Consider the following 18,482-nt stretch of genomic DNA (forward strand, 5'->3'; position numbering starts at 1 on the left):
TCTGCGAAAAATTTACCCCAAATATGGATCATTTCGGCTTTTTTTAGTAATTCAAGATTTACGCTGAATTTACCACATAAATTGATTAAAAAAAACTTATATCAAAAGCAGCCTCTTACTTAGCCCAACGAAGCTTTAGAAGGAGATTCGTTACAAGGTATCATAGGGGGTGAAATTGTTAAAAAGATCCAATAGCGCAAAACGTTGGTAAATTTATTTTTAAGCAAATCTTTTGGATTTTTTTTATAGTAAAATCACATTTTTGACTATCAAGAAAAAAGAAAAATACTTTCTCCTATACAAGTTTTTGGAGATTTTACTTTTTGAGATATTTGTTGGGCTGTCTAAGAGACTTCTTTTGATAAAGGTTTTTCATCAATTAGTGTGGTAAATTCAGCCATAATCACCCATTTCTCGGGAAAAGTTTAGATTTCGAAATTCGCAAAAAAATGCACCTTAATAATTCTGTCGAAATTCTAAGCAAAATTTGTTCTCTTCTTTTTTTGTCGAAGTGGTTTTTCCTTTTCCTTCCTTTAGAGCTACTTTTTGCCGTTTTCTCGCTTGTGTTTGCGAAGTACAGCCTCTTCTCTGTGCGTTGTTTATTTGTTTGTCAGTTGGTTAGAAGATTTATCTGCAACTTCCCAGAAATTCTTAATTTTTGTTAATGATATATATATGCTCCTTTTAACTACTCAATGCTTCGTGTTAAGGTCAGACGTGCAGTCGGTCTCTCATCTTCTTTTTCGTCCGTGTCTTCTGCTTCTTCTGCAGACAAGCAGCAGTTGGGGAGCGAGGTGTTAAGTATGGACAAACTGCAGACTCTAATAGTGGATCAGTATGGCACCCAACTCAACAATCACCTACAGCCCTTTCTCTACTTCCAGGTTCGTATATTATTACTACATCAAGGTTAATATCGTATTACCACATCAAAGCAAAATGTGTCACAATATTTTTTCATAATATTCGTCGGCCGGTTTGATTAAAAGTAGCTGTTCTCATTGCAATTTTTTTTTTGATTATTATGAATACTATTCATAATAGTATGAACGCCTTTAGAAAAGTTTTAAGGTTGGTCAGCCGAAAATGGATGTCGTAAGGTTATACCAAAGGGAGTCCCTTTGGAAAAATTTGGCAACCCCCACCCCCTCGGCACGCTATTGACGAATAGAATGATTGTTTTAAGGCTGAATATTTGAAGTTTAAATATTTGAACATATCAATTGACATCACTGATCAAATAATTTGTTACGACTTTTGTCATTTAAATACAAGCGAGAAATTGAAGTAGAATGAACAAATTAATTAATATTTCTAGAAACATAACATTCAACGTATATGATAGGTTGTAAAACTGACATTTATCTAAGCTGGCCTGATCAAAAAAAATTGAAGTCAGTTTCTTGAGCAGATAGAAGTGCATAGATGTAATCAAAAATAGCCAAAAAATGCATATAATTCTCAAGCAGGGGTGCAACAGCGGTTCTCCGTAAAGTGTTTAACAGCTTGTATGTTGGTCCATTCCCTTGCGGATAAGTCGTCTCAAATTAACTAATCTTAATTTAGCTTAACTTCTTAAAACTTTACTAATACTAATGGACTAACCTTCGACATGCCTGTTAAGACCTACTGATAGCTCATCTGCGAATCGCAGGAACCGCAAAAAAAACTAATTTAATATGTCATATTTGAGCATAATGAACAGATTATTTAATGATTCTTGAAATTACGTTCAGCTTCATTGATAAGTTGTACATCGCTTATTTATTTTGCAGGTTTTATGGCTTTGTGGGCTGTTTGAAGACTCAATTGAGTTCCTGTTTCGGAACCAACAACTAAGATGCCATGCCGTCCACATAGCACTTGCTCTCCTTGAACAGAACCTGCTTATCCAATCAGATTCAAGCGGCACTTCTGCTTCAGGCGGACAGTTGATAACTGTGAAAAGATACAACCAAGTGCAATATAAACAGTTGAATTTCGCCAGACTTGTTATGCTCTACGTGAAGAACTTCGAAAAGAGCAATCCGGCTGAGGCTTTGCAGGTACGCCAATTGAACGCTTTTTCTCTGTGGTATTTTTGATTTAAATCCAATATCGGACAGGTCTCCGAATTTAGTCTTTTTATGTCCGGCGGAAATTCAAAATTAGTTTTTCAATCCAATATCGGGCGGGTATTCAAAATTAGATTTTGTTTCGACCATTGAAAATGTGGAGAAACTTTGTATTCGGGTGTGTTTTAGTTTTTTTCACTTTTAAAAAATTTTTAACGGTTTTTTCGTTTTTTTTTAAGTTAATTTTTTATTTTTAAACAGTTTTCCAATGGGACCATATTACTATAACTGCCGAATATGCCTAAGTTCTATTTTTTCGTTCAGATCTTTATCACACCACGTAGAACAAACGCTTTTTGTATTTTTAAGACTTTGGTCTGAACGTTCTGTGCTACTTGCACAGAAACCGGCTACCCTTGTTTATTTTGAAATTAGTTTATTTATTTACAAAGGAGTGACTTAATACGCTTAAGAAGCTTTGTTCATAATTGATGAGCTTTGAATGCCCGTGAATTTTTTTGAAATCATTTTAGTTTGCTGCACCCAATTAATGATTTTAAAACATAAAGACGTATTGGTTTTTAGTATCTTTTCTTGCTTCGAAACTCGCAAACCATATCGGGAGTAGGAGGATCTGTAACTGCTATGGACATGTCTTCTCCCTCGTGTGATAATCTCTTCTGGCAGTGTGTGGCCGAACTCGCGATGGAGACGAGAGACTACGCCACACTTTTTGGAACTCGCGATTTCAGTGATGTCAGACACGGTGGATTAATTGACCGGTAAGAGTGACTTTTTGGATCGCGCAATAGATCTGCATGCTTTCAGCTGATATTACCACAGAAGTTGTTCCGTAAATTTTCAGAGTGAGAAAGAATTTCTGGTTCAGGCTTGATTTTTTGCAAAACGGCCAAGTGAGACATCATTGTAGAGTGGTTTCAGCAGTGATTCGAAGTTCACAAAAATGCAAAAACTGGGCAAAATAATTATTAATATGATTTGTTTTATTGACAGACTGGACCCGGAAAACTCTCTGGCAGTAATTGGACGTGTGGCGAGTGCATGTGAGCGACAGGGTCTGCTGGAAGACGCCGTCTACCTGTTCGATCTGGCAGGACAGAAGGACAGATCAGTGGACATTGTGAACAGGATCCTGGTGCCACTAGTGCCCAGTGTGGACAACAAAGGTGAGTGTGTTTGTGTGAACCAACTAGCCGAAGTATGATTGGTCGAATTGAGGAGCAGATTATATGAGGGTGAAAACAGGGTCTTTATAGTGTTCTGGGAGTGCTCGGAAAATCAATGTGGTCGACCTACAGAAGGTCGACAAAAATGTCGGATATTTTTTTGAAAACCCACCCCACCCCCTCGAGAAAATCCTAAATCCGCCCCTGTATACAAACAAGCAAAATTAGTGTCTTGTTAAATTTTGCTAGATTTTCATTGCTTTTATACAGGGGCGGATCTTGGATTTTCTCGAGGGGAGATTTTCAAAAAATTATCGAAAATTTTGACGACCTTTTTTTTTAGGTCGACCAAATTGATTTTCCAAGCTCTGCCAAAGCAGTAAAAAGACCCTGTTTTGGCCAAATTTTCTGCGCCGCATGCAAAATTTAAAAAAAACAGGTCAAAAAGTCGTTTTTGGGCACTTTTTGGAAATTTTTGACAAAAAATCGCGTTTTTTTGGCGCGCACTCCCCCTCGAAGAGTTATTTCTTGGCGCCTTTAGAAAACTTTTAGGGTCAGTCGGCCACAAATAGATTTCTTAAAAATTACCAAAGGGGGGACCCTTTGGGTCGGCAGGGTGTCAAATCCCTGAAATAAGGGAAACGTCCCCCCCCCCCCCCCCCCCCCTAAATCCGCACCTGCTTTTATATAATTGTTACATAATTATTTTGGCAAGTATGTGCTCTCCCGAAAACTTTGACCAAAAATGAAAATGATACCCAAAAGTTGTTTTTTGGCGCGCGTTCTCTCAATAAGTGTATTTTCGGCGCGTTTAGAAAAATTTTACGGTTGAACAACCAAAAATGGATGTAAGTGAGTACCAAAGGAGGAATCCAGGGAAAACATTGGCAACTTGAACTGAGAGATAAGTCAGTGCACCACCCCCACCTCCCTCCTCGACGCGCTTTTGATTGTAACTATTTTTCGACATAATAGCTATACTCAGATTGTTTCTTAAGAGTAATGAATGTAGTGAGTACTCTTATATAGGTCTTGGTGATTTTTGTTGGTTTTTTTTCAAGAAAGTTAAAATTTGTTCACGCTCAATTTTGATTTTTCGCGGTTTGATTTGTGATTTCTTTTTAAGTTCAGTGCATTTCTATTATTAAAAGGAGGGCAAACTCCACTATAGAACAGCAAAAGTGTAAAGGTCACGAAAAACGTGATCGACTTCTAATTTCGAAAATGGAAATTAATTATCAGTTTTCTCAGCGAAATAAAAGTTTTACCTATTGTTTCAGTTTTCTCAATTTGGGTTAATTTTAACATAAAAGTGTCCAGCATAAATTGTTCTACAAATTCAAAGAGGCTATCTATTTGTTTTTCTTCGAAGTTTGAAGATTTTTGAAAAAACAAGTTGGTTTTTTTTCAGTTTCCTTGCGTGCATCACTCTTTTATAAATTGTCAGTTGGCTATGTTTTTGTCTTCTGGTTGAGAAAAAGTAAAATGCGGAAAAAATGGTTGAATAAATTTGTTGTCTCATCTAATTGATAAAGCAGAAGAATTCTCATTTAAGCAATTCTACATGAAAAGAGTCAAGTGTTAAAACGAAGTTAAACCTTGTGTATCAGATTATCAAATCTATCTGCGTCGTGTTTGAAAGTGTGGTTTCGATTTTTGCCATGGTTGTTTCAGGGGCTGCGAGAGACAGAGTCGTGGGCATTGCAGTGGAGCTGGCAGAAAGGTATAGGAAAGTAGGTGAGTCATTTCTTTTTGTTTTAATTGGTGTAAAAGGCGGTGATTTTGATACTTGATCAAATCAAAAATTCTAGTCGTTTCAAATCGTGATGACTAAGTTGAGCTGATTTCTCAAGAACTCTATTTTTTTGGTTGATGTGATTGTAGTCTCGTAATGAAAAAAGCTCTTCGTTTTGTAAGATGTAGTTAAGTGCGGCCGAAAAACTGAGAGAATCCCAGAAAGAGTTTGAGACCGTTGAGGTATGTTTCATTTCATCGCCAATGAGGGACCACTCCAAATAACACGTTCAGTTCGACTATAAATATTGCAATTAGTTCCAACTTATAGCAAAACAATGTAGTTAAAATGTTTCTATTTTGTGTAAGGCTTCGTGGGAAACCAGACAGTGTTGAAGACATTCTACCTGCTGTTGGACTTGGTGACCTTCTTTGACCTCTTCCACTCTCGCAATCTGGACGAGGCAATGGAGGTATATAAACTTGATAGAATATTTGAAGTTCTTGTTTGATTAAGAGTCGATGAACTTAGTTTACACTTTTATATGTCGCGATGATTTTTTTTTGGATTTTTTAAGGAAAATTCTTAAAATAGGTTCAGGCTCAAATTTACTTTTCCGTTCAGTTCATTTCCTTTGATAGAAGGAAGGCTAACTCCACTATCGAACAGCAAAAGAACAAAGGTCACGAAAAACATGATCAACTTCTAATTTCGGAAGTCGAATTTAATTATCGAATATATCAGCGTGCTCGTTGCTTGAGGGTGAAGCAACATTACCCAGCCCAGAAAAATAACCAAAAACAAATGCCTGTAGTTCTTAAACAGGGGCACAACAGCGGTTCCCCCGTGGATAAATTGTCTTAATAAAAATTTTATTTACCCTCGTTGGTTTTTGATGCAGGTGCAAAACAATCATAAATTGTTCTAGAAGTTCAAAGATCTCTTAGGCCATATATTATTTTATTGGAATTTTGAGCTTTTTTCAAATAAACAAGTCGGTGTTTTTTTTTCTGTTTACTTGGTTCATTGACTCTTTTCCAACTGTCTGTTTATGTTTTGAAATGCAAATAACATGTCTCAATTGGCGCAAGGATCTTTCCCAGCAATCAGTCTATTGTTTTGAAATAGGTAGCAGAGCGACTGAATCTAGTACCAGTAGTTGACCAAGCAGTGGGCATTGAAGGATCCGGACTGGGTATGGGGTCCGCAGATGGAGGCACAGGAGGGAGTAATGAGAGTGCCCAGCTGGAGCGGATGCTGAACAACTTCGCCTCTGTGTCTGAGCAGGTCAAACAGTGTCTGCCTCACACCCTGTTGTGTTGCATGAAGATCATTGCTGCTAAATATGCCAAGGTCAGTGCAATTTTTGTAATTAATACGCGATAATAGGCCCATACAAAAGCTTGAAAGCTATTTATTGAATAATAGCTACATGTTACGCGAATACAGAGTGATGTGGTTTTTCATAGATGAATAACCGCTTTAAGTGAATATGCTCTAGTGAGAAACGGTAGCAGACTCAAAATTTTACATTCGGTGTTCGATCCCCACAGTAACTGAAGGCTTTTTTAAGAGTCGTTGAACGTAGTTCAGACTCATATAGGTCGTGATGATTTTTCTTGTTTTTTTTTCCGGAAAAGTCTTAATTTGTTCAGGCTCTAATTTACTTTCCGCTGCTTAGCTGTTTGATTTCGTGTTAAGTTCACTTACTTTTTTTTGAAAGAAGGCAAACTCCACTATCGAACAGCATAAGTGTAAAGGTCACGAAAAACGTGATCGACTTCTTACTGCGAAAATGGATTTTAATTATCGAATTTCCCGGCGAAATATAAATTTTACCAATTAATTCAGTTTTCTCAAATTGGGTTAATTTTATAAAAGTGTTAATTGCGTTCAATGACTTTTTTCCAGCTGTCTGTTGGCCATGTTTTTGCAAATAGGCGTACCACTGAATACCAGCATCAATGATTTTTTACACCCCTAAGCTACGCTGTAAAGTTTCCATACAAATATTGTTTGGACCTGCTAGTTTTGCGCTCTATGACAAAGTTAGATAAAAACAGAATATTGTAGAGCACCTGTTTGTTTTTCAGCTGGCAAACTCTGGCGTTAGTTCCACTCTGCCCTCCGGTCTCACCCCCGCCTCCCGCTCGGGTGGGGACAAAAGACGCCAACTGAGGATTCAAGCTCGACTGCTGACTACTTTTGTGGGTCGAATACCTTACACTCTACCATCACACATCAACTCACAATTGGCACAAATGGAACTGGAAATGAACTGAGATGACCTTTGTTGGTTGTTCACATTTGAACTGTTAGTGTTACTGATGGTGTCCACCGAATGATGATAAATGTATTCTTATTGTGTTTGATCCCAAAACTATAGCGATAATTGGTTGACAGAATGTTCGAAAACTTAGCGTCTGAATGCGATGAACCCAATAGCGAGACATTAATGCCAATGTTTCTAACGATTGTGAAGTTTTCCAAAAAACACAGATACGTGATAATGAAAATTGTGAATGAAAAACTCAACTTTCTTTTGATTTTGATTGATAGTGATTTATCTTTTTGTCTGTTAATTTATTTTAATACTGTTAATTTTTGCCTGGCTTTGCTAGTTGAATTTGTAAAGGGAACGGATGATAGCTTGACGGATATTTTAAAGGTCTAATTCGTTATGTTCCATCAGTATGCTTAAGAAAATGGATCATTTTGAACTAATTTTCGTCATCAGAGCGAGCTCAGAATATAGTTGAACTCGTACTATGCGCATCTTTATTGAGATGTTTAAGAGTCTCTTGAAAATTCATCTGTCTCTTGAGTTTTCAACAGACTCTCTTGATTTTAAGAGTCTCTTGAAAACTCATCAGATAAAGTTTCTTAATTCATAAAAGCAAAACCTAATTTTAAAGTGTTATTTTTAGGTGAGTTTCATGTTTAAGAGTAATGAACGTAGTGAAATTCTTATATCGGTGGTCTTGCAGATTTTGTTTTGTTTTTTTTTCAGGAAAAAGTCTTGAAATATTGATGCACTTGTGTATAATGAACTTTTTGAGTTCAATTGAAATTAAACTGCTGAAAGTGACATAAATAGCGCTCTCCAAATACGAACGAGGAAATGGCGCGAAAAACGAACGATTTCTACTTTCGAAAGTGGAATTTAATTTTCAGATTTCCCAAGGGAAAAAAACTATCTATTGATCCAGTTTTATCAAGTTGGTTTTATGATATCAAAAAAATGCCAGTCATAAATTGTTCTAGAAATTCCTAGAACTTAAAGGGCATCCATTTTTTTGTTGAAATTCGAAAGTTGAGATTTTTCAAGAAAGTCTGTGTTTTTTTTTATGTTTACTTGCGTTCATTACTCTTTTCCAATCTTCAATTGGCTATGTTTACCTTTTTGTGGCCAAATTGATTCAAAATTGTAAGAAATTTGATAGATTTTGATTGAGGAAGTAAAAATCAAGGGCAGTGTAATAAATTCAGTTCTACGCAGAAAATGATCTTAGTTTCGAAGTTGATCATTCAAAAAGCAACACGAGTTTTGATTTCTGTTCGGCTAACAGTAAATTGTAAGATAAGAGTTCTCCAGGGGTGGATCTTAAGTTTTCTCGAGGGGGCGGGAGGAATTTAAAAAATTTCGAACATTTTGACATTTTTTAGGTCGACTAAATTGATTTTCTGAGCTCTCCCAAATGACTGATGTAAAGACTATTTGACCAATTTTCTGCGTCGCACGCAAATTTTTGAAAAAAGAACAGGACAGTAACTGCGTTTTAGGTAGTTTTTTGGAAAGTGTTGACGTGGGCTACCCCTTCAAACTTAGTATATATTGGCGCTTTTAGAAAAAGTTAAGGGGCGGTCAGCTAAAACGGATATCCCAAAACAGTACAAAGGGGGACTGTTTGGGTCGACAGGGGATGGAATCCCTGAGTGAGGGGAGGGGTGCACCTCTCCTTTTAACTCCGCTTATGTGGTTGTCATAGCGAAACATAAATTTTAAAAATGAGTTAGTTTTTTAAATGACAATTTTTTAAAGTTTTTTTTCCCCACTTAAAACCTTGTATATTAATTCAAGCGCTAAAGCTTGTAATGTCCAGTGACTCTCGAAAATTTGTTCCGTAAAATTGTTTTTATACTTTCTACCGAGCTGCTCAACACTGACATGCTCCAAGACTGACATGCGCAATTTTTTGAAAATAAAACAAACTACTTTTTAGTGCATGTGGGGATTTAATAGTTTTTTCAAATGTCGATTTTTGTTGTATAAGTGATTTTTGTCATAAATTCTGCCGGCTGATTTTCCTTTTTTCATTTGTAAATTATAATATCTAACAAGTTTTTCAAGCGGCACTATATAACTGAAAGTTGCTGTGTTAGTGAATTTACCAACTCTGATTATTGATACTTTGATAACTTTTTAGATTTTTTTCCGGCGTACGTTATATCGGCTTAGCCAGCTTACGTTGCTCAGTTTCAAGAGCGAATTGTCTGTGAAACTCTTGCTTGTTTCAGCAAGGATTAGTCATAAAACATTTACTTAAAATTTTTTTAGCTCGAATTTTTCTTAGTCGTTATTTTCGCTTTCGTCTTGAAGATCAACCCAAAAATTTTCGTCTTAATTGCCGCTTGTTCCTTGGTTTTCAATGCTTGTTAGTGCTGTTTTTTTCCGAGACAAGAGTATGGAATTTGGACTCGTTTCATTTATTTCTCTGTCAATGCACACAACCGTTTCTTGGGACCAAAACTTTAAGATTAATTGAACGTAGTTCAGACTCTTATATATGTCGTGATGATTTTTTGTTTCATTTTTCGTTCAGGACAAGTCTAACAACTCATGAAAGGATATATAAATTCCCTTACAAAAATGTGCACTTTTGAGTTCAACTTAAGTTCCTTTGAGCAATTTCTAGTTTCGAAACTGGAATTTAAATTCAGTCCGTTTTGTTTTATTCTTGGTGTTCACAGACTCTTTTCTAACTGTCTGATGGCTATGTTATAAAAATGCAAAAGGAGTTATTGATTTGTTCATTCCAATTTACCTCGTGGTCGAAGTCTTTTCAAAAATATTAAGATATGTATTACAACCTAAAGCGTCTTGAATTACATTTTAAACTTGGCTCTTTTTTTCTTGTATGCTCCTCCCTCAACCTCTCGTAACCATAGATTTTACAAAGTTAAGTATGACGACCTACTATGTCTGTCATAGGGTAACTAATCCGCATGTCAAAATGAATAGAAAAATTTCCTATGAGAAATAGCATGATGGGGATTGAGGTTGAAAAAAACAGCCTCATATGACCTTCAATGTCCTAAAGTTCAAACTGTCAGGAAATTTAGCTAGATTTTTTTGAATTATAAGGTTTTTTATAAGGAATAATAATAATTTTTTCGAAGTTCTGATTCTCTGTCCGTTCGTTTTTTGTATTACATCATACGAAATAATGCTATTGATCTGCTTGCAAAACCTGGATATAAATTGGGAGAAGTTAAATTCTCCCTTTCTTGCTAAAAATTCTTTTGTTTGTTTGACAATTCTCTTTTTGTTCATTGAATGAAATATGTTTTTTAAAGAATGCATGTTTGTGTTTGCTTTTTGCAAAAACGGTCAACTTTAAAAGAAAACATGAAATCTGTTAGCAGTTTTTCTAGTTTTTTACGCATTATAACTGGTATGAATTTTTGTTTCACTAAGGGTTCGGCTCTGTCTTTGGATTTTTAAGCGTCGATGAGCATAGTGAGATGAATATAGGTCATAATGAGGTGTGATGAGTTTGAAGAAAAAACTCAGAAATCGTCCTGGTCCTGTTTGATTTGCTGCATTTTGGCTTCCGATTTCTAGTTTTAAGTTGAATTCAATTTCAACCGCAAAAAAGAAAGGAAAATTATTTTTTTTACTTCGGATTTTTTTTTTTACATATGATGTTATGGCTCTCGGATTAGTCAAATTTTTGAATTTGGACCGTTTTTAAACTTTTTGAATACTCTCGAAAATTATTATGCTATATTTGATGTTTTGGGTTCAATCAAACAACGCATTGTGGGCAGCTCATTGCCTTCTGCGACCATTTTCAAGTTTTTCTGACACAAAAGTTATGCCCCTCGGAAAAGACAAAACTTCAACTTTTGACATTTTTTTTTGAAAATTTGACATTTCTTGAGATCTACCTTCCCAAGTTTAAGATTTTGGGTTCAATGGAAATAACAGGTTGAGTGAATCCCTTCTGCATCAGCGGCTACGCCCTGTTTTTTATATTCAAAGCTATGATTTTCGGAAACGTCAAATTTTTCAATAGTTGACTGTTTCTTGGACTTTTCTCGCTTACTATCCTGCTAAATTTGGTATCATAGTTTTAATCGAGACAACAGGTTGTTGAAAACCTACCTTCATAACAAGCAAAGCCCAATTTGTTTGATAAAAAGTTATGGCTTTCACACAAGACGAATTTTTGAAACTTCCACAGTTTTTTGCAAACTGTCGAAGTTTTGAAACTTAGACAGTTTTTTGCAAACTTTTTGACTTTACGCAAAAACTACCGTGCCATTTTACAGGTTGTGCTCAATCGAGAAACCCAGTCATGGCAATTTTTTCTGCTTAAGCGGCCACAAACTGCTCTGTGTTGGAAAAAGTCTTGGATTTTGGAAACCTTTGAATTTTTTGAATTTTCTTAAAATTTACAAAATCAAGTCTGAGATGAAAGGTTCAACTGATAGAAATGGTTGCGATATTGTTTCTGGCAGAAGCGGCAACTCCTTGATTTTTGAAGGAGAAAATTTATCTCCTTTTAAAAACTGGTTATCTCAAAATTTTTTATTCATCTCAATTATTATAGTAGAGAAATAACCAAGTCCAATTTTTGAAATCACATTTTTTGTGCTGCATCAGTACAACAATGTCGTTCAATATCAAACACATGCCTCCAGATTTGGCTGTTCCGTAGTTATTTTCTACCTAGAATTACGAAAATTTGGTTCACTTAGTTTTTTTCAACATTTATAGTATATTTTTTAAGGTTTATGTTGTATTGCAAATGGTGCGAAGCTCCGCTTCGCCTATGTGTAAAAAGTTCACTTTTTTAAAACCCGTCTAGCAAAAGAAAGTTTTGTTGTATCTGCTATAATTGTGGCTAACATTCGAAAATTTTACAGCGACCATGGTGCAGTTGCGTGGATGTGAGACTCTTAATTTCCAAGTCGGCCGGCAAAAGAAATTTTCGACGCTTTTTTGCAAAATATTTTTTTTCTAGCAGAGGCAATTAAATAGCCTCTGTTGTATCTGCGTTATTGGTGGCTAGTATCTGCAGATTGAATTGAAAAGTGCCTATGACGCAGATGCGTCGGAGTGAGACTTTTCTCCAGGTTGGGACTTGATTCGGGTAATTTTTTTCTATTGATCTTAGTAACTTTTTCGTTCGATTTTTGATCAGTATTAAAGCTAATTTTCACTATTTTATCGCTTGTGTTTTTGAAGTGCATCTTCTCTTCTGTGTAGAAAGTTTGTACAAAATTTCTTAACTGTCGTTGTGATCTATTAGGTTTGGACTTTTTCTTTAGAACAGTTTTTGATACTATTTATTGAGTGTAAGAGAACAAAATGATTTGTTTTTATGTATGTCTTATTTTAATTTCTTTTTTTTTAGAAAAACAAAACTCTAAAACCAACAGATGTGAATTTGTCCATGAGAAGCAGTTATGAATGTACTAATCTATTTATGCTTTTTTTTGAGTTCAATTTGAACAAACCTACTAACATAAAGTAAATCGCATTGGATTTCATTTCAGAGATTTCCCAGCGCAAAAATACGTTTTCCTAAAATTGATTAAATTTATCAAAAAGGTGCCAATCTAAATTTTGATTTTTTTTTTCAAAATTTGAAAATTGAATAGCGTTGTTCAAAAAATTGATTCAATTTTTCTTTCGTTTTTTTTTCAATACCTGAACATTTTTCCAATTTTCTGTGGGTTTTTTTGTTTTCCAGTGCTGTCTTCAATATATGCCCAATGAAGATCTAGAAGGTCAGCGTCTCAAAAAAAAATGCGCAAAACCTTCAAACTTTGTTTGGGTTTTATATAAAAAACGACATTTTTTTTTGGTTATTAAGGAAAAGTATATTCTCTTATACAAGCTCATGGAGGTTTTATCCTTCTACCAACTTGTTGGGCTGTGTAGGAGGCTCTTTTTCATGTCGTTTTCTTTTCAATTAGTTTGGTAGTTACAGCTTAAGTTTTGATTAACTAAAAAACCAAAAAAGGTAATTTTGGTTCCGCAGGACAGGGGAATTGTGAGTTTGGCGGACAGGGAAATTATATCGCCTGAAGTTGTAGACCCTAATTTGAAACTTATCTCAACTCTTACCGATCCTAAAAGTGCATGGTTGCTGTTTTTAAATTCACCTGCTAGAAATTATTCCCCTTGCTTGACCAAAATTGTCAAAACCCACTGTGGTGTCCCAAATAACCTTATTCGTATGTGTTTCAAGAACTTCTGGAACTCAGAACTATCTACTCAAATTTAGGTGGATTGCATCCTCGCTGTAATAATTAGGCATTGGAGTTTGTTTTAATTGTAAGTGACAGTGATAACGGAAAAAATTTCAATTCTACAACCGATGGCAGTTTTTTGGTCTTCTTGAATACGTTCAAGGGATTTTCCTCAAGTTTTAAACATAAATTCAACTGTTTTTTTTTACTGTTCTGCGACATCTAGTATAGCTCAAAAAAAACTTGGACCATGTGAACAATACCCCCCTGCCAAGTTCACTTGGTTGTTTTTTTTCCGCAAATTGAAGGATGCGAATTTTCTACCAATCAAAAAGCAGAATTCCGAGAGAAAAGAAAAATAACGTGAGCCTGCTATAACCCAACATTTTTTAAGACGTGTCTACTCTATGAAAAAGTTGCGCAAAATGCTTTAAGATTGTTTTAAAAAGGGGGGGGAGTTCACATGGACTATTAATAGCGTTTTTTTGCAAAGGACTATGCAATAGATTTCTAAATTTTCTGACCGCCTTTGTGAAGTTCTGAACTAAAACTTATCTTGGCTCTTTTCCAGTTTCCCCCCTTTCAAAATACCGAGTTTTATGTTTGTTTTACGTGTTATTACGGCTAAACGCGTGATGTTACGCTGTAAAACATGAAGAACAAATCTGTTAACAGTTGTCGATTTGTTCACCACCCCAAATTTCATTGCATTATGACAACGTTAAATAAGCTTTTCCTTTGCCGCCAATATTTACTAAGTTTGAGGGAAAGCTCGCGCAGTTTGGCCTCGTTAGGTCTAAACTTTCCAAAAGTGCCTAAAAACGCCTTTTTTGCCCTCGTTTTTCAAAATATTGCCTGCTCCGCAGAAAAATTGGCCAAAACAAGCAGGGTCTTTTTAGTGCAGTGGGAGAGCGCGCAAAACAAGGTCGACAAAATTTTCGAAAAACTTATGCCCTGCCATCGTTTTCAGAAGTTTTGGCTCTTTTTCCTTTTTCCCCCACCTCACACAAGCTTCAATACATTAGTGTAACGAGAGGTGTCACGAGGTTGAGTATGAAGACCGAATATGTTTGCCGTGGCCTTATTAGTCTGTATGTAAATTTTCATAACAATCAGACAATGTGGTCAACAAATTTACATGTAAAAATTGGCAGGTGGGGGAAAAAAAAGAGCCAAGATCCCTTATCTTTGATGGTAATAATTTGTGCTACTGGTCTTGATCTATATAAATTTGACAATTTCTTAATTAAAACAAGTTTTTGTTCAGTCTAAGCTTATTTTGCAACCAAGAGTGCACGTGCTGATATGATCTAAGCATAAAACTACTCGTGATTTTTACAAGAACAAAACAACAAGTCAATTGAATAGAGCGACATATTTTGTCCTCAAAAAAGAGTTCTGGATAATATCGAATGCCTACAATAAAAGGTCCCTCCAGAATCACAGGTTTCAAATCGAATCGATACAAAAGTTCAACTTTTTTTTGAAAAACTCGCTCTATAACAGGGGCGGATTTAGGGGGGGGGGGGGCGGACGCCTTTTTCTCAGGGATTCGACCCCCTGCCGACCCAAAGGGTCCCCCTTTGATACTTTTTCAGAAATCCATTTTTGGCCGACCGACCCTAAAGTTTTTCTAAAGGCGCCTTGGGCGCCAATATATACTAACTATATATTTAGTAATATATTTAGCGGCGCAGTAAATTTGGTCAATACATGGACAAAAAAGTGCTTTGGGAGAGCTCGAAAAATCAATTTGGTCGACCTAAAGAAAGGTTGTCAAAATTTTGGAAAATTTTTTGAAAATCCGCCCCCCCCCCCCTCGAGAAAATCCTAGATCCGCCCCTGCTCTATAACATATACAGAGTAGTACAAAAACACTAAGTTTTGTCACTATAATTTAGATGCTAATTCTTGACAAAACCCAAAATTTTCATGTGATTTTCTAGGAGCAACATACTGTATGCATCGCGGAATACAAACGTACAAGTTTGCGTAAATTCAAACTTTATTCATAAAAGTTAATTTTTCCTTATTTTTTTTAATTTTTCATTTTTTTTCATAATGCCTTCTTTCATTCACCTGATTTTTTGAGTATCCCTTCCACAAAGTCATTTAAAATGTAGTGGCTGCGAGATTTACATTGATGCAAAAATTGAAGTGTGATAAAAATCTGGGATGTTTTCGTTATACCACTAAACCCCCCCCCCTCCCTCCCGCTAAAACTAATCCAAACAAAATCTGATCCAATTATAAGTGCAGTTCCTGTCATATTAAAATTTTATTCATTTGATCACCACTTCCACGTCTTCTCTGGCTTTCATGAACCTGCAAATGCTCTTCGGAGTGTCGGCTGCTTCCGGCACTTCGCATGGTTGAACGGGACGGCGCCGCAACAGTTGGATCCGGGGGAGGGTTGGGGGGTTTGCTCACTCCTTTGAAAAACTCCCCTTTGCGCTTAAGTTTCCCAAATAGGGTGATGAGTCGCTCGATTAGAAGGGCGGGAACTGCGATTACGGTGAATATGAGAAGCACGCTGCCCATCTGGATTTCCTGGACAAGGAGGTAGGTGTCTGATTCCCAGCCGATCTTGAACTCGGTCATATTCGGATTCGAGTGTTTGGTACGACTTGTCTGCGCCGTTATAAAAGTGTTCACCTGAAGTTGCAAAAAAATGACTGAAAAAATTTAAGTTAAGTTGTTGAAAACTTCTGAAAACGTTGGCAGGGTATAAGTTTTTCGAAAACTTTGTCGGCCTTGTTTTGCGAGCTCTCCCACTGCACTAAAAAGACCCTGCCTGTTTTGGCCAGTTTTTCTGCGGAGCAGGCAATATTTTGAAAAACGAGGGCAAAAAAGGCGTTTTTAGGCACTTTTGGAAAGTTTAGACCTAACGAGGCCAAACTGCGCGAGCTTTCCCTCAAACTTAGTAAATATTGGCGGCAAAGGCGCCTCGAGATATTAATTTTTGGCTAACGGATCCTAAAATTTTTCTAAAAATAGTACAAAGGGCAGGGGCGGATTTAGAGGGGGCGGGGGGGGGGGGCGGACGCCCCCCCCCCACCCCTTAAGGATTCGACACCCTGCCCTTTGGTACTTTTTAAGAAATCCATTTTTGGCCGACCGACTCTAAAATTTTTATAAAGGCGCCTTTGGAGCCAATATATACTAACTTTGAGGGGGAGCGCGCGCCAAAAAAAACGCGATTTTTTGTCAACATTTTCCAAAAAATGCCCAAAAACGGCTTTTTTGACCTGTTTTTTCAAAAATTTGCCCGCGGCGCAGAAAATTTGGCCAAAACAGCGTCTTTTTAGTGCTTTAGGAGAGCTCGGAAATGAATTTGTTCGACCTAAAAAAAGTCAAAATTTTTGAAAATTTTCTGAAACCCCCCCCCCCCCCCCCCCTCGAAAAAATCCTAGATCCCAATCCCTGAGATATTGAATATTGAACATCTAGACCCGATTTGTTTTAATTTTACCTCATCTGCTACCTCTCCGATTCCCAGATAGATTCTTTTTTCCAGTAGAATGGTGTTGTAGTGTCCAGAAGGGTTGTACGGCAAAGGCCGGTTGATAAAATGCGTCTGATAGAACTGGTCTATGTACTGTTGACCCATCGCTGCAGCTTCGAAGAATCGGGCCATACCGGCGCCAAAAGGGGTCGTCGCGATGGTCAGTCCCTCGATACCCGGGTGTGTGCATACGTAATATAGGTACTCTCCATTCCCTCGATCGCCGGGGATTTCATAGAAGTTATCCCAATACGGTTGTTGGGTGTTGTTTCCGATGCCAACCATGTTTGTATTAATCGGGTATGGAGTTCCGGTGCAGTTCTGGACATACGCCGGATCCCTGGTCCTTCTCAAAGAGCAAACACATAAGGAGTGCAGCGCCACCGAAACTGCTCCTAGTTTAAACCCCCGGAACGAGACCATGGCCGGGTCATAAATACCGTTCGCGGCGTCCAGGTACTTCAACTGACTCTGAGTTTTGCCCAGAACCGAGAAAAGATCGATCACATCTTGAACGACAAGGTTGATCAAAAAAGCACTGAAGAGCAGAAGAAACGTGATTGCTGCAAAATCCCACCGGTTGACCATAGCAGTTTTTTTCAAATTTTTGGTTGATTTTTGAAATACAAGCTTGAAAAAGAAGAACCAAATTAATTTAAATTACTTTAGAGGTTGAAAAAAAAGAACCAATCAGAATAAGATACTCTTCGTGTCACAATTTTTGAAGATAATTATTTATTTATACCGAAAATCAGAATTCTGACGCGTTTGGCAAACACCAGAATACATTATAAGCTGAAATATCTTCATTAATAATTATAATCTGTAAGGTCGTAAATGTCGTATTCGTTTAGCTGCTGAGATTTCTTTCATCGTGCCAGTTTTTTGTCAATATTTTTGATAGGTGTGGAATTTTTTCATCATAAATCGTCGGGTATGTTTGTGAATAATTGAAGAAATTTTACCCAGGCAGGTGACTTTGCTTTTAAATTATGCATAATTTCTGAAACAAAGCACGGTTTCTATTCGATCGGATGTTTTTGTTCCTTGGCAGCGGAAATCCAAAGTAACAACACCCCACCTTTTTCACGCTTCTTTATTCTGATTTGTTAATTTTGAAGTTTTATTCAAACTAGAAATGTTGGAATACAAAGAGCATCGAATTCAAAATTGACTTATCTAAAATAAACAAATAAAAACAAAATCGCTAGTCTGTAAAAAAAACTCATCATAAATTTTGTTCAAATTGGTAATAAATGGTGTAAAAGTATTATGGTTTGTCTATTTAACCTCTGATCTTAACTTACCGCCGACCTTTAGTTGTTAATTTATATACCTGCCAAAAGCGCATCGGCTTTTGGTAGACTCTGAATTGGACACTATCTTTTATGATACGTAACAAAACAAACGTAACCAATTCAATCTTTTAACACGTATTTTATCTTAGTTAGAATCCCCGTCTTTTATTTAGTCTTAAATAAAAGCCTACAATTTTAGTAGGAATCTTAATCATCCAC

General features: G+C 36.5%; 2 protein-coding genes across 2 annotated transcripts in view; one reads left to right on the top strand and one right to left on the bottom strand.

The window, feature by feature from the left end:
- The window catches only part of LOC134854296 (nuclear pore complex protein Nup93-like), a 31,351-nt gene extending 23,782 nt beyond the window's left edge, over positions 1 to 7,569 (top strand). Inside the window, exons 7-14 of the mRNA XM_063870494.1 lie at positions 711 to 884; positions 1,776 to 2,045; positions 2,640 to 2,836; positions 3,069 to 3,241; positions 4,916 to 4,978; positions 5,345 to 5,448; positions 6,105 to 6,329; positions 7,070 to 7,569. Of these exons, the coding sequence (XP_063726564.1) occupies positions 711 to 884; positions 1,776 to 2,045; positions 2,640 to 2,836; positions 3,069 to 3,241; positions 4,916 to 4,978; positions 5,345 to 5,448; positions 6,105 to 6,329; positions 7,070 to 7,258 (1,395 nt within the window). The 3' untranslated portion in view covers positions 7,259 to 7,569. The remainder of the gene's footprint in view (positions 1 to 710; positions 885 to 1,775; positions 2,046 to 2,639; positions 2,837 to 3,068; positions 3,242 to 4,915; positions 4,979 to 5,344; positions 5,449 to 6,104; positions 6,330 to 7,069) is intronic.
- Positions 7,570 to 15,682: 8,113 nt separating this feature from the next.
- Positions 15,683 to 18,026, bottom strand: LOC134854531 (uncharacterized). Its single transcript, XM_063870829.1, has 2 exons — positions 16,933 to 18,026; positions 15,683 to 16,115 (listed from the first exon to the last, which is right to left on the bottom strand). Exons 1-2 carry the CDS (start codon positions 17,551 to 17,553, stop codon positions 15,726 to 15,728), a joined length of 1,011 nt encoding a protein of 336 aa, XP_063726899.1. The 5' UTR covers positions 17,554 to 18,026; the 3' UTR covers positions 15,683 to 15,725.
- Between the last annotated feature and the right edge of the window lie 456 nt (positions 18,027 to 18,482).

Source organism: Symsagittifera roscoffensis, chromosome 9 (assembly GCF_963678635.1).
Source record: "Symsagittifera roscoffensis chromosome 9, txSymRosc1.1, whole genome shotgun sequence".
NCBI lineage: Eukaryota > Metazoa > Xenacoelomorpha > Acoela > Convolutidae > Symsagittifera > Symsagittifera roscoffensis.

Excerpts from the sequence above, each read along its gene's own strand:
- LOC134854531 (XM_063870829.1), bottom strand. The coding sequence starts at position 17,553 with ATGGTCAACCGGTGGGATTTTGCAGCAATCACGTTTCTTCTGCTCTTC. Across the intron at positions 16,116-16,932 it reads TCGGAGAGGTAGCAGATGAG|GTGAACACTTTTATAACGGC; the intron begins GTAAAATTAAAA and ends TTGCAACTTCAG.